The sequence below is a fragment of the Lepisosteus platostomus genome, chromosome 1 (genome assembly GCF_059453375.1).
Source record: "Lepisosteus platostomus isolate fLepPlt1 chromosome 1, fLepPlt1.hap1, whole genome shotgun sequence".
Taxonomy (NCBI): Eukaryota; Metazoa; Chordata; class Actinopteri; order Semionotiformes; family Lepisosteidae; genus Lepisosteus; species Lepisosteus platostomus.
The window spans coordinates 38605684-38621058 of NC_142611.1; the positions used below are offsets into that span (position 1 = coordinate 38605684).

At 36.6% G+C, this 15375-nt stretch overlaps 1 protein-coding gene across 2 annotated transcripts in view; it reads right to left on the minus strand.

Annotated features, from left to right (window-relative positions):
• The window catches only part of rbpjb (recombination signal binding protein for immunoglobulin kappa J region b), a 77635-nt gene extending 66123 nt beyond the window's left edge, over positions 1–11512 (minus strand). The window contains exon 1 of one of the 2 annotated variants that reach the window (XM_088628067.1): positions 11306–11512. Coding sequence is in view for 1 of the 2 variants with exons in the window: in XM_088628075.1 (XP_088484201.1) it covers positions 11306–11325 (20 nt within the window). In the remaining variant the exon portion in view is untranslated. The remainder of the gene's footprint in view (positions 1–11305) is intronic. The other variant, XM_088628075.1, reaches the window with a different exon arrangement.
• Positions 11513–15375: the final 3863 nt, after the last annotated feature.

The window sequence follows — 15375 nt, forward strand, 5'->3', positions numbered from 1 at the left end:
GATGAACAAGTAATTAATATATATAGAATCAAAACTGACTTTTAATCAAATTCTAACCTGTTTAGTACAAAAGTACTTAGAACTAAAAGCAACAGCAACATTTTAATACAGTGAAAGCACACTGTAGTAAGCTGTTGTACCAAACCACCAGCATTTGTAGGAGGTCATGGAGATCAGCCAACCAGACGTGTAGCGGAGCATGAAAAACATCTTCAACACATAAAGAATTAATCTGTTTTTGTTTGACGCATCTGATGAATACATACATTTTTAACAGATTTCTGTTATTCCATGAGGGGGGATAAAGTTTTACGGGAATTGCTCACAGCAAGTGGATGCTGATATGAATGTGGATTTCAACTGGCAATGGCTGTGTTTATGAGGCATAGTGGGCTCTTGGCTGCACAAGCACTATTAAGCAACAGTCCTTTTAGTTTTACTCAAAACTGACAAGACATCACAAACAGGAGAGTACAGAAAAACTATCTGACTTATCTCCCTGAAATAGCAGATTAAAAATGATTATTAGTTATAACATGGCTGTATTAAAGGATGACAAACAGATTTTAGAATTCAAAAAGAAGAAATAAAGAAAAATTACACATCTATGCCTGTTTTCCATTAAACAAATCAACTTCAACACAAGAAAATGTAATGCTAAGAATTAACCACTCTAAAATGTACACCGTTTTTGTCACTGAAAATATTTGAGAAAATATGTATCCTGGTGATCAAATGAATCCTTTCTTCACAATTAAATAATATAGGCCCCATTTTCTAGCCACGTAAAACCAGAAGACAAAGCTTTAAGAGTCTTTAAACATTTCTTTCATTTTTCATTCGAATCTCACTGGTGGTATAACATTTACATGTTGTACAACATAGAACATCTAATTTGAACAGAATTAATTCTAGGATTTACCAACAGGACAAAAAAGAGTAAAAAAGAAAAGCCTCACACACACTTCCTCATACTTCTGTTTTGGCCAAACTTGATGCTGATAAGACACTTGACAGTGCGACAGCTAAGGTCACACACAAAAATGAGCACAATAAACACATTAATGGAAAATGTTCAAAGCAAACTAGGTTGTTTAGATTCTGGAAATTCTGAAACTCTCCATGCAGGGAATAGGGATACTGTTGCATCATGGCAGTAATGAACTCTGCTGTGGTTCGCACTGAAATTGTGTCATGGGATACTGAATCCTGACAAGCTGCTGCTATCTCTGTGGTTGTCTGAGGGAGCTGCAACATGACTTTTTAAGGGCTTGAGTTACATTTTTGCATTCAGGAGAGACTCCAGAAACACACACTCAGAGAAAATGGAGGGGTTCAAAATCTAGGGGGAGGAACAGATACAAAAGACAAGACTGTTGGTAATATTTCTTCCTCGTACGATTGTATCAGTAGAGATGTTGGTAGAAGAAAATATAGAACATATGCCTAAACATAATCAACTTCACCCCTGGATACGAATTCTGATACATTTATCACGATGGCTAAATTTAATATTCTTTCCAGTTCTAAAGTAATGCTCCATTTTGCCCCTGGTATGACTGTCCAGTGCAACACTACAGAATAACAAAACTATGGTGGCAGAACTAGGTACCATAGTGCCTCAGGTTAAAGTCAGCTGAAGCTATGAAAATTCATTTTCTTTACATTGTTTGGTTGTGTTAAACATTTGTTAATATCTTGTATTAGTCAAAATACACTCTAAAACATTAATTTGACAATTCAACCTTAAACTAAGTAAAAATAAAACCGTTGTGTTACTAAATGAGAAGTAACCACTGCCAAGACCAGTGGAGGTGAGATGATACAAAGAGACAGATATTGATACAAAACAGAAGGGAACAGAAATCAGTATTTTAATGAATACGTTAAGAGTAAGCCTGTTGTGTATGAAAAGAAAGATATACTGTAGTCTTTAGCTAATTGTTTTATTGTTAACCAGATTTAAAGCTATCTGGTTGTCTCCAAAAACAATAACTCCCTGAACTGAAGAATCTGCATTAAAGGCTTAAGGCTACAGTAATAGCAAAAATGCTACTTTTGTTACCCCAAGTTCTACTACTTATTTTTATTCTGGTTATGATATTATTTCTGTTTGTTTGGTTCTGCTAAAATCAAGCCTCTCCAATCCTGAAAGGATGTTCATCGGGTTTGTCAAACTGTGGTTATTTAATAAAGCTGGAAATCACATTACAGTCTATTCTCATAAGTGATTACATGTTGACAAGTGACAGCTGAAATGGAGATGACCACTAACATTCCTTTCATGGATAATTTATTCAATTGTGGATTACTTTAGAATCACAGACAGACATTTTATATTTGGATTTTTATAAGATACAAATATTTTCCTTAAATATTTATTGTTAATTTCTCTGTAGTATTAAAAATGAAACAACAAATAATATACAGTTTATTAGAAACTATTTGGTTGGGCATCAGCATTTACACACTATATAACATTATAAATTAAGATAAAGACTGGTATCAATCAAGATAGTATGGCATACCTAGAAATACAATGATTAGGGGTAATGGTAAAAAAGAGCGTATGTTGTTAATCTGAACCAGATCTTTGTATTTTTATGGATACCATACTAAATATAACACTGGAAGAATGAAATTTAAAAAATCTGTTTTTAAAATGCAATTAATAGTGTATCTGATGCAATGTAACTTAATTCAATCAAACCTCATACCACATGGTTTATGCTACCTGCATGAAACATAATACAAACTTCCTCTTATGGAATAATGAGCATGACAGCACTAAATGTAATAAATTTTAAAACAAACTTTTTGATCTGTGCATTTAATACTGTTTATGCAAAACCAGTCTGAGCGATCAAAAAAATATTTAACTGCCATACACGCAGTCAGCACAAGATGCCAAACTGTAATTTAATTACGGTCTTAAATGTTCACAATTTTATGATTTCGCCGCATGTAAAACTAAATGGGAAAAAAAACAAAGGTTAAGAAGGTTTGCCTAATTTTATTGTTGACCTTGTTAGCTAAAGATTTTCAGGAATGTAAATAATTTTGTAGTTTTGAGTCACAAGAAAAGGAAAATGAGTAATTCAAAAGAGTAAACTGGAAAGTGAAAAAAATGAGCAACAGACATTAAACGGCACAACAAAAACTGCAGGCATGCTGCTCTACCACACCTGTTGAGGAAATTAATTATTATTTCATAAAGATACCTTTAAATGTCACAAAGACTTTCAATTTATCACCTGGTTAAAGATCACTGCAAACACTTTGGCATGTTGTGTGGTTGTGTATAAAATGTTGCCCAAAACCACACAATGCCCAAAGATTACAACACACAGCATACTCTGCCCTGCTGACACCATAAAGGATTTGAAAGCACTTCAGCTATCAACTTGACTTTTGGTTTGTACCAGCTTTATCGAGGTCCATCTGCTGGTCCTGAAGAACACTCACAGGTTGTGAAGCGATGTAGGAGGACTTTGCTCAATGATTCTGGTCCATCATCCAATCTTAAGAAGTAGTTATTGGACAAAAGCAGCACAGTGGCACAGTGGTTAACACTGCTACCGTGCAGCACTGGGGTCCTGGCTTCAATTTCAGACCTGGGATGCTATCCGTGTGGAGTTTGTATGTTCTCCTCTGATCATATGGGGGTCCTGGTTTCCTGGTGCCCTGGTGTGAATGTGTGTGTGTCTGTGTGTGCCCTGCAATGGCCTTGCATCCAGTCCAGGATGTACCCTGCCTTGCACCCGATGCTTGTCGAGATAGACTACAACTCCCCTACAAACCTTAATTGGTTAGAAAATGGATGAATGGATTATTAGACAACAAAAAAAGCATGCACATTCCCTTTTGATACTAGGTTGGTAAATTATTGTCATTCAATATTAATACATCAATTTTGGAATCACTGTGAAAATTTCAATTTCATCTGATTTGATTTGCAAAAAAAAATACATTAACCAATGATTCGATTTCATTTACAACAATAACAATCTACAGTCTCATGCATACATTTATTTTTCTGTTGGTATCCATTAAATTCAGAAGAGCAAATTTCAAGTCTAAATGACCGTTATTTAAAAAAGTGCTAAATGTGCTGAAACATACCTATTAATTAGTAAGCCAAACGTTTCCGTTCAAAGGCGGCTTAAGTTATTTCAAACGGGACCAGTTCTGTGCAACTACAGGAAAAACTTCTATTTTATCAAGTACGTTCCATGCAACATTTTCTCAAGGCAGTGTACAACAAAACAAGACACTGGAACACACAAAGTAAAGCAGTAAATTAAACAGAGCTGGCCAAGATCTGATATGGGCTTGGGCATCATCCCACCAGCTTGAAACAAGGGCACAGCAACCTCAGCAAAAATAAAGGGTAGATATATAGTAGATTTCATTCAAGCCTTCAAAGATCACCATAAGCATTTTAAATCAGAATCTGAAATCCACAGTGGTCCAGTGTAAAACAGGTAATATGCTCTTGTATTTTAGTTTTGGTTAAATCTGAACAGCTAAGCTTTGAAATGAAATAACAGGTTTTCATTAACCAGCAAGCACCCACATATCTTTTTTTCTTGCATAAGGGAGAGATGTATTTGAATACACACAGCTCAAGTCAGAATTGACTCCAAAATTCCTTACATAAGTTCATGGCCTGATTCCAGGACCATAAATAGCCAAACTACAGTGGACATTTTCAGAGCTGATACAGACCGGCAATCAATCTATCTTTGGTCTTGACAGAGTTCAGATGCAAAGGTTTTGTTGCATCAATTTTTAACATCATCAAAGCAGTGTGGCAAGGCATCAAGAGCTTGTCTAATGAGAGGTTTTGTGCAAATGTGGGTGTCATCAGCACAAAAATGAAAGCTGGTGCCAATGAAGAAACTGACCAAATGGTAACAGAAGAACTGAACAAAAAGGACAAAGTGTCCTGAATGACATTACAAACTTTTTCTGACAGACATAATGATCACTCTTTACCAACAATTCAACAAACTATTGTTGGACCAAACACACAGATTATTTTCTATCAGTCAGTACTCCCCATAAAACCAAACAACCCTCCCTAATCCATATTGTGAAAGCATGATCAATAGTGCCAAAGTAAGCACTAAGGGCCAAGGGTTTGCAAGAATTTCTCCAAAGAGAAATGCACTTAACCTGAGAGCACATAAATTATTCTCAGAAGTGGGGTCACAAGATACAATCTAATAGCAGATGTTATCACTTTTGGATGGAAAAAGATAAAAACTTGCATACGACAAGAGACTTTTTCTAGAGTCTATAACAGTATTAACAAGTATAAAGAAATGTTAAGAATAATGATTATAATAACACTGACAGTCAATCAGTGAATGGCTTTTTAAATTTTCATTGTACATTTAAAGATTTAAGAAGTGCAGTACACATGACGGAAACACAACGCACACAGACAGAAACATGAATACAAACTTAGCTACTGTTTTTAATGATTCATATATTACAACTTGGGCAGACCTCATACTTCACTCAAACACTGATATCCTAAAAGGAACCTGGAACAATTCACTCTCAGTCACTAATACACCCTTTAGCTTTTTATACATCTTTAATACCAGGGGCTCCCAAAGCCTTCTTTTGTGTTTTTGGCTTATGCTCCAGTTGTACATCTTCATAACTGCTGCTGGAGCTGGGTGAAGACAGCTTCAGCATTTTTTCTTCTCTGCTGTGTTTTCAACACATCCAACAGGCGATCAACCTGAAGGATGACTTGATTTGATTATAGATGAAAATGACAGATCTAATCCAGACTGCAAAGTTCTTTGGTTTGTCTTCTCCGGCACTAAAAATAACAGCTCTTAGAAAGGACTACCGGGTTTACTGTACCAAGATAAGTTGGCAGTGCACATAAAACATATTTTAGCACTCCCGCGCAGGCAGGTGTTTAGAACTGAATTTAGCTTCATTTATATACTAATTAAACTTTTTTAAGCTGTTTATGAGCAAATGTAATGTTTCTGATGTAGCTGGGAATATCAAGTCACCTGTTTTTGCTGTTCACACTTAAAAAAGCATTCTTCCTTGAAACCCAGCCATGCATACTACAGTCATCAAATGGTAGCTTTCAACAATGTACTCTGAAGGCACCCGTTTGTGTTTAAGATCTTCCAATGCTGCTTTTGGTATTATGGTTGCCTCCCAAGCAACCTGCATTTGCAACGGGCACAAAGGAAAAATACATCCTGAATGGGACACCAGTCCATCACAGGGTACACACAGATACAGACGCACCCACATGCCAGGGCCAATTTATACCACTAAACCACTAAACTTAAAATTCTTAGTAAGTGAAATGTGGTTTATTCTGCACTGTACTCAGAAACCAGTTATATATCTAGAAGCTGCTAGTCATGTCAAAGCACCAATGCACATGCAAAAATTCGTTCGATAAAAGATAATTTGCAGTAACAATAACATGGGGAAAATAATACCTACAAATGTGACCTTTGGCTCTGTTTTTTCTGTACTTCTCAATAACCCTAGGAATCTAGCCCCTGCATATAAAACTCAGAAAGCAAAAAATAAGGTATATTACCATTAATTATTAATTAAATTATTAGACTGTCAAACTAACAAATTAGCTGTGTATTATCGCTTTTACCAGGGAATTATTTAATCAATTAGTTTGAAAATGTGATGACCAGTATTACATATAAAGCACTCTTCAGGCCAATATTTATAAGACATTAAATACTAATTGAAAGCCACTTAAACTGCTACTTAGTAAATATGAAGATTAATCAGTTAATCATCCAGATGAGGGAAACTAACTGTTCACAAGAAAATAAGGCAATTAAAATCATTTAAAGAAAACAGAACATTTATATTTACCTGAACTGGCAAAAACAATTCAATTCAATTTCCTTCCCTTTTGGAAATTAGTCATACTTAGAGAAATTAGATGCTGAAAACCAAAATAGATATATATGTCATATGCTCCATCCTCAGTGCTAACCCAATGGCATTTAAGGAGTTTCAGCAAATTACAAAAAGCTGCTGATTTTGAAAACACGGCAACATTCAACGTCCCTCTCATGCCAGGAGATGTACTACCATTAAATGACCAGTTAATGGAGAGTCAATGGTAACAAATGTGTCTTTAGTTTAGATCTGAATAAGGAGACAACAGGGGCCTGCTCTGACGGTGACAGGTTAGAGAGTTTAAGAATGGAGCTTGCTCAGACACACAGATACTGCATACAGAGATACTCTGATATTATGTCTGTGAATCACCAACTTAAAAAATACCTTTAGGCAAGGGTAGGTTGTATTGCAAAAGCACTGAATTATATATTCATACAACTGCTGAGGTTTCAACAATTGTACAGGAAAACTTTCCATAGGTAGCAGAACGTTTTGATCACAGAGAAGTTCTGAAAAGTCAGGGTTTCAGTCTGGTTCTCACTCCTGAGTGCAGAATAATAATGGAATTGAAAGACTTCGGGGGATACTGAGAGCCTTGTGGTCGTCTTAATTTTTTAAATGGTCCTTTTAAGGACATGACAGAAGCCAGAGAAAAGAAGTCTGATTCATTGTGCACCTATGATTTTAGATGCAACACATACATTGTTAATTATTAAATTACATATATGCAAAACGTTCTCAACATTTCTTCTCAAAACAGCTTTGCATTCTTCATGGCAATCTTATAGTTTGGCTCTTTTTATCGATTTAGAATTTGCATTACATTGACATAAATCATAATCCTGGTGGCCTCACTAAGATATATCTTTAAAAAATAAGCATAAGGATATTTCCTCCACATCCAACATGGTTACAAAAATAGGCAACTACTAACAAAATGCAAAATAATACAAGATGTTCTGCTTGTAATGTGTTGCAGCATACACAATACAATGAATAAAGAAACTATTTTTAAGTTATAATGAAACAACAAGTGACCTGAATTGTATATCACTGTTTATTTAAGTTGTTAAGGCATCAGAAAAGGGACAGTTTCTATATGAGCTGGAGGTCTCCTCCAGAAAAAACACTGTGCTACTTGCTGCCGATAAAAAGAACACGCCACAGAAAACACTGTACAGAGAAAATATAAAAAACAACAAAAACTGCTAAGCACACCTTCAAAATAAATCAAGCAGGTAGCTGCGTCAGCATGCGTAGGCTGCAAAGAAACAAGTAAACGTTTATATCATGCTGAAAAGAGGAGTAAAGGAAAGAACATTTCGGCTGTGGAGCCTTCTACACCCGAAGAAAGCTCCACAGCCGAAACGTTGTTTCCTTTACATCTCTTTTCAGCATGGAATAAACCTTTAACTTGTTCCTTTAAAAATAAATGCCCCCGTCTTTTCCCATTAACACTTTACCAGATGAATACTGTTTTGTCTTTCTGGCAGTGGTCACAATTTGAGAATGTCATACATCTCATCCAATCTGGATCCCATTTTATTTTCTTAATCAAAACAACTTATTAGGATAGCAGGAGGGAAATAATTAACAAGAAAACTTAACATTTAGAGAATCTGTGATTCCACAATGGGGGAGAAAATTAAAATCTAGCAATGTTAAAGCCACACCAATTTCGAGCCTCCAGAAACAACTGTACACAGTACAAACGTATGTCACAGCTGTTTCCTGTTTAGGATTTTTTAAGGAGACACTTGAAAAATGCCACTAAACGATTTTTCTAAATTTCCACCGGTAACAATTTTCACCAGTTTTGATAAAAACATAAACCTATTATTCATGTTTCAACACTTTTAATGTTTTGTGCTTTTACTTCTTTATCATTTTAGGGCACCATTAACTAGATTAATTAAAATACTAAAGCTGAGGCAGCCCCTCAATCTGTAAAACGTTTAATACTGTATTGTTCAATTACTATGAATAATGAAAATGACATCAACTCTATCTTTGCAAAGGTTTTAAGCAAAGAGAGTCTTGTCCGAGCAAATAACATCCTGTTACCCTCCAGTGACTCAATGAAACTACAGTAGGTGCATCACACACAATAAATACTGCTATTACTTGAGTTGCTGTTTGCATAAGTAGTTACACATCAGTTTAAAAACTTTACTCATATTCTCACTGAGCTGCAATATATTCTACAGCTGTGTGAAAACGTACCTTTCATAAAACCAGTTGTTTAATCTACACTTTCAGAAAAGAATTCAGAAAAAAAAAGAAAAGAATTGGACATATCAAACTTTAAAAAAAAATAAGCCAAGTCAAATGATTTTTTAAACTGAGCAAATGCATGAAGTTATGCTGTGAGACATTTCCTCAATCTGCTACCACTTTGCACAACTTGCTTGATGCAGATACCATAAAAACCCATTCTAACCTGGACATGAGAAATGGTTGCATTTATCCTCAAAAGACCACAACTTTCAGAACTGTGATGTCTCCTTTGTTTCACCTGCACAATATCCAGTCAAACATGACAACAGTGCCATTGGTTCTCATCACTTGTGCCCAGATGCCACGCAGCCGTAAAGGCCTCAGAATATGGGCATATCTAAAAGGGATTTGTAAACTGAATCGTATTCCCAACTCCAACTGCATCCAATCCAAAAGTTAATATAATATTATTACAAAAGTTGGGCAGTCTTTTGTAAATATGAACGTTATTGATTTAAAATGAAAACCTCAATTATAAAATATACACTAATGAAAAGTAAACCGATATAGCTTTGATACCAGACTATGTAAATAAAAAATCAAACCGTATTAAACGTACACTATGATATGTATTACCACCTAAACAATGCTTGCGCATCAATAATAGCTTGTTATGCCAACAATACTACTGTAGAAGTGCTCTAACAGTACAGATGTGAATCGGTAAGATAATACTGTTGACACTGATCTCGGGAAGAACCGTCAGGATGCGAATCGGGGCCCCTTATGGCAAGTTTTCTCTAAAACCACCAGATACTGTCTGGACAGGTGGCCAGACAGCCTGCCCACTTGTACACAGCCAGCAGCAATATAATAAAGGAACACGATCACACCCTCCCAAGGTAATGACTTGTTACCCAGACTAAAATATTGATATCAAACATTTTTGTCTTAAGCGCAAAGTAAGAGAGCTCGGGTCATGGAGATTTATATGGATCATATTTTTGAGAAAACGGAAATAACGCTCTCAGACTTCTAAAACCAGAGATTAGTTTGGTTTCTGTATATGTGCAGAAGTATACGTTCTGCTTCTTTAAAATATATAAAGTACTCAATCATTATAAATTAAATGGTACCCTGGATTAGATTAAATCGGTCCGTCTGCATTTCATAAATCCTAAATCGTTGATCGCCGTAGCTGATGGTTCAATAAACCACGTTCACTAACTTCAGAACATTGTCAATAAAGTGAACCACAAAGATGCAATCAGCAATATGCTGTAACTGGCACCACCGGGGACGCCGGAACAAAGCAAATTGTGAAGAAACGTATTTAAATGAAAACGTTGAGCAAACCATAACTCCATTAAAACATTAAATTGAAATGTTTTAATGCAGCTACCACATTCTTTCGTGCTCATCTTCTGCCTCGTATGTCCTGAGTTGCACTCCGCATCTGCGTTGGTTCAGCTGCATCGCGCAGCAGGAAAGATGTGATTGGAAACAAGGCAAGGTGCTGCCGTGATAAACAACACTTAAAATGAACACTCGAGCACTCGCAGTTCAAAAACTGCGATCCCGAAACACGATTTGCGGGATTATTGTCAAAGACGGTGAGGAACGGCAACAACACGCAAACAAAAAAACAGCCGAAGTTAAAAAAAAAACACAAACGAGAGTTGAAAATGGGCTCAGATATTGCAAGCTTCACAAAACAATGCAGCAGAATTCAGGGAAAAAATGCATCGTGGATTTAAGTTACAACTCGCTGACTGCCTAGCAATGGGGAGGGGAAAACGCTGAAAATATTTTCTGCTTTTCGATCCACTGATTGTACTCGTGGAGCTACCGGGTTTTCCAAAGAAGAAAAAGATCCTCAGTGCAGCCTGAACTCCAGTTAGAAGCACAGGGCTCGATCAGTACAAAGCCCCCACAACACGGCGGTGCAGCAACAGTCAGTAGAAAGGAGTGTGGAGTAGTGGGAGAATACACACAATACATTTTGAAAGAAGAGGGAAAGACCAAGACCCATTATAAACAAAAACAGGCTGGAGAGCAGAGGGGCTGCTCGTCGGGCTGGGCTCCGGCAAAAACACCTAATTTAACTCCAATTAGTTAATTCCACTTTAACTCTTGTACCACCATCAGCTCTGAATCTCAGACTTACCCTGTCACAACAGGCGCCATCTTCCACAAACTCTCACCCAAACTCCAACACTCGCGAGATCCCCGCTCTCGCCTGACGGGCCGCCGAGACAACAGCCGAGGAGTGGAGAGGAAGGAGCCAGAGGGAGAGAGAGAAAGGGGGCGGGAGAGGGAGGGAGGAGAGAGAAAGAAGAGAGAGTGAAAAGAAAAGGGCAGACGCCACAACAACAGGCGTGGGAAACTTCAGAAACGTCGCGAGATTAGGAAAACTCTCATAATAGACAATAATGGAGGGGAACCCATCCCATCGCGAGATCTCGCTGGTGTCTGAGCCGCTTGCTTGTTTTATGGTACTGTGATTGTATTCCCACGTGTTTACAGGGCGATAAATTATAGCCGTCAGCGGGATGGGTTTCCACGAAATGTCACACAATGCCGTGAAAATGTTGTATTTTCCCAGGCCCACATAATGTTACACCGCATGAAATTATACTATCTATATTAATACACATATTAGTAATACATTTAATGTCGTTATCATCATCTGTATTATTAACGATTATCACGATTATCATCATCCCTTCCTTCTAGTGTGTCCTGGAGTTTGGTTATTTAATAGTGTCTTTTAAATGCTTCATAATAAAGTCTTAATAATTTCAACCTTTTTGTAAATCTAAAAAAACTGACTTTAGAATCTAGCCTTTCATTTTGCTTTATCACAAATCAGTCTTTACAAAAGTAATAATCATAAACATACTATTCTAAACAAGGTTATGTATAAAAACCTTACTGAATATCAAAGCAGAATAATTCAAGGGAACTCTATATTTTAGGTAAACTACACATTAAAAAGTAAAAGAAGGAAAAAATGTCTCTTTATAGCAATAAATTATTATTTTCTACTCCTTAGCAGCTCTTTAGAGAGTCACTTTTTGGCAGTATAGTGTCCTTGTCACTACAGTAGGATTAGGACACACAGTCCACGGGATGAAGACTACCTACTGGTCCCACTAACACTTCTTTCAGCAGCAACCTTAGCTTTCCTAGGTCTCCCATCCAGGTACTGGCCATGCTCACACCTCCCTAACTTCATTGGTTACCAGTTGTGAGTTGCAGGGTGAAATGCCTGCTGGCTAAATAAATTAAATTATCACAGGATCTTATCAGCATTACAACATAAGGTGTTCTTTTGCACAGGAATCCTTTCTTTACAACATTGTTGTAAAATTCCACGTTTGACCCATGATATGAATGGTGGCTTAGTTTTTAGACTGATAAATATGTTCAGCTATAAAATCTACAATGTTTCTAAAATGACTTTTTAGTAAATACCACCATCAGTACATTTGGTCCACTTCTCCTTCAAACTGTTCATATCAGCAAAGCAGAACTCTTAAGGCTAACACCTTAGCAATCATCTGAAGACAGATCAGAGGTATAGGATCATCTTTTACAGCTTGCATGTACAAATACAGCTTGAGCAACACCGGCCTTGAACACAGTTGCATTGACATGACTCATCAGAGCTCTGGTCAACATTCCCCTTCTGCATCCATCCAATCTAATGTGGTTTTCTAACCACATTATCCAATACAGGGTTACGGGGGAGCTAAAGCCTATCTAGATGCTAGTCCATTGCACAGCAAACAAACATGCACGCAACTCCCCTTCTCCTTTGCTCAATTTGTTTAAGCAAATGTGTAAAATGCATCCATAATTTGTGTGGCATACATTAGATCTTGTAAAATATACAAACTATACCAAGATGGGGCAGAGCAGTGGCTTTGTGGCTAAGGATCTGCACTTGTGGCTGGAGAGTTGCAGGTTCAAATCCCACAGCCAGCAGAGAAATCTTACTCTGTTGGGCCCCTGAGCAAGGCCCTTAACCCCAGCTGCTCAAGGGGTGCCATATAAATGGCTAACCCTGTGCTCTGACCCCAAACTTCTCTCTCCCTGCCTGTGTATCTCATGGAGAGCAAGCTGGGGCATGTGAAAACACAGAATTCCTAATGCAAGAAATTGTATATTGCCAATAAGTGATCTTATCTTAGATGGTACATAAATATGAGACTTATCAAAAATCGTAGAAGCAGTGAATGGAATACAGAAAGGTTATGACAAAACTGCAGACTGGACAAATTCCCGATAGATGACATTTAAAGGGGAACTGCAACCCTATTTTCAGGGTTAGAAAGAATCAGCATTGATGTGTTCATTTCAAACCACAATAAAAGTAAAATGTACACAGTAACTTATCTCTAGTTTAGTTTACCTCTAGTTTACATCACAAAATAGACAAAAGTTTCAAGTATATGCAGCACTATTTTCTGTGATTCAGAACAAGGCAATAAAGCTTCCAGTGTGGACTTATCATTTTGTAAACAAGCAGGTTTGTGAATACATCCCTTTTTATCCAATAGAAATACTGCTTTCGATTTGAAGACAGTTTTCCTGACAAATCCTGACAGATCACGTTGGAACACTTCTGCGGTGAAATGTCGGCTTCACAACCTGTATTTATTTGCTTGTGCATCACATTACATTAGTGACTCGAGAGCAGTAAGGGCTGCATTAAGTCATAATTCATGTGACATAGTATTTTCACAAAGTTAATGATTTTTTGCTGAATTTGAAATGTGTAATTTTTTCTATAATGTCAATTATTTTATTTAGTTACTGAGATTTAATAACCAGTTGGAGAAATTGGGACTGCAGTTTCCCTTTAATGGAAACATGTGCAGAGTAGTAAGATTGACTGGCGTTCCATCTAGGGTGTATCCCACCTTACGAGTGTTTCTTGCCAGGTTAGGTTCTGGCTCCCCCATGACCCTGTACTGATTAAAATAAAATATAGTCGGATGTGCAGAGCATTGCATGCAGGTAACAAAAATTGTAGGTACAAAATGGCAAATAATTAACTGGAAGAAACTACATGTGAAAAATATTGATCAATTCACAGTGGTTAAGTTAAATGAGCTTACCGCTCTTTTCTTCTACATATATTGGTTCACGAATATTCAGAGGGGTTATTATTGGATATCCCTAATTTCTAATTTGTACGATAATGAAAATGAACTATTTCCAACATTATATCTAATATACCCTGAAATATGCAACAATTAAAATTTAAGTCCATACTTCAGCAATACTTTAACTTGTGAGAAAGGAGCCTTATTTTACATTTTAAGAATGGAATGCAAGCCACAGTCAATAACTGTAGAACCAGGTTACGGTTTTGCAATTAACAGTGACTCAGTTAAAACTAAGGAAATGCATGGGATGATAGTGTAAATCAAATCAATCAGAAAAGACAGAGCTTTGAGACGCAGATATGATTGGGAGAGGTGATAGTACTAAAAAAAAACTTTGCTAAGATGGAAAAACTATGAAAAAGGGATAAGACCAAACACCAAACCATTCTCAAAATATAGAAGATAAGAGTTATTGGGACATGAATAAATATCTGACATTTTTAAGATCATTAGAAAGGTTACAAAAGAGAGGGGCTGTTCAGCCCCTGTAGTTTCATTGATTGCAAGCAAATAATCCATCAAAGCATCTCATCCATCTGCATCCTGGAAGATCTTTGTGCATTATTTTCAAAGCCATAGCTAATTCCAGACTCCTACTACTTACATTTTTTTAACATTTCAGTGGGCCGTTTCATCAGACCTTAATATTGATTAAATTTATTGGAATTAACTTATAAAGAAAGTGACAAAGAACAGTGTTACCAACATAAAGGTACTCTGTGTAATGATAAGTACTAAATGAACACAGTACTCAGAATTAAAGCTGCATGACCTGATTGCTAGCAAGATCTTCTTTTGACAAATTCAATTTTCTGTAAAATATTTTATAGTTTTTCCCATTTTGAGTTACATTTCAGTAGGATGATAAAAGTGTCCCTATAATTTTGAGTATGGGTGTATCATAATCCTGCACAGTATAACACGTTTTTATAAATGTGAGTTTTTTTTGTTCATGAGTCAAGAGACTGTATTTTAACTTCAAAGAAAACAAGGTTCTTGGGCGGTGCAGCTTGACTCATCTTTCACCTCCATTTTATCATGCTAATAGGCAGTTGACTGA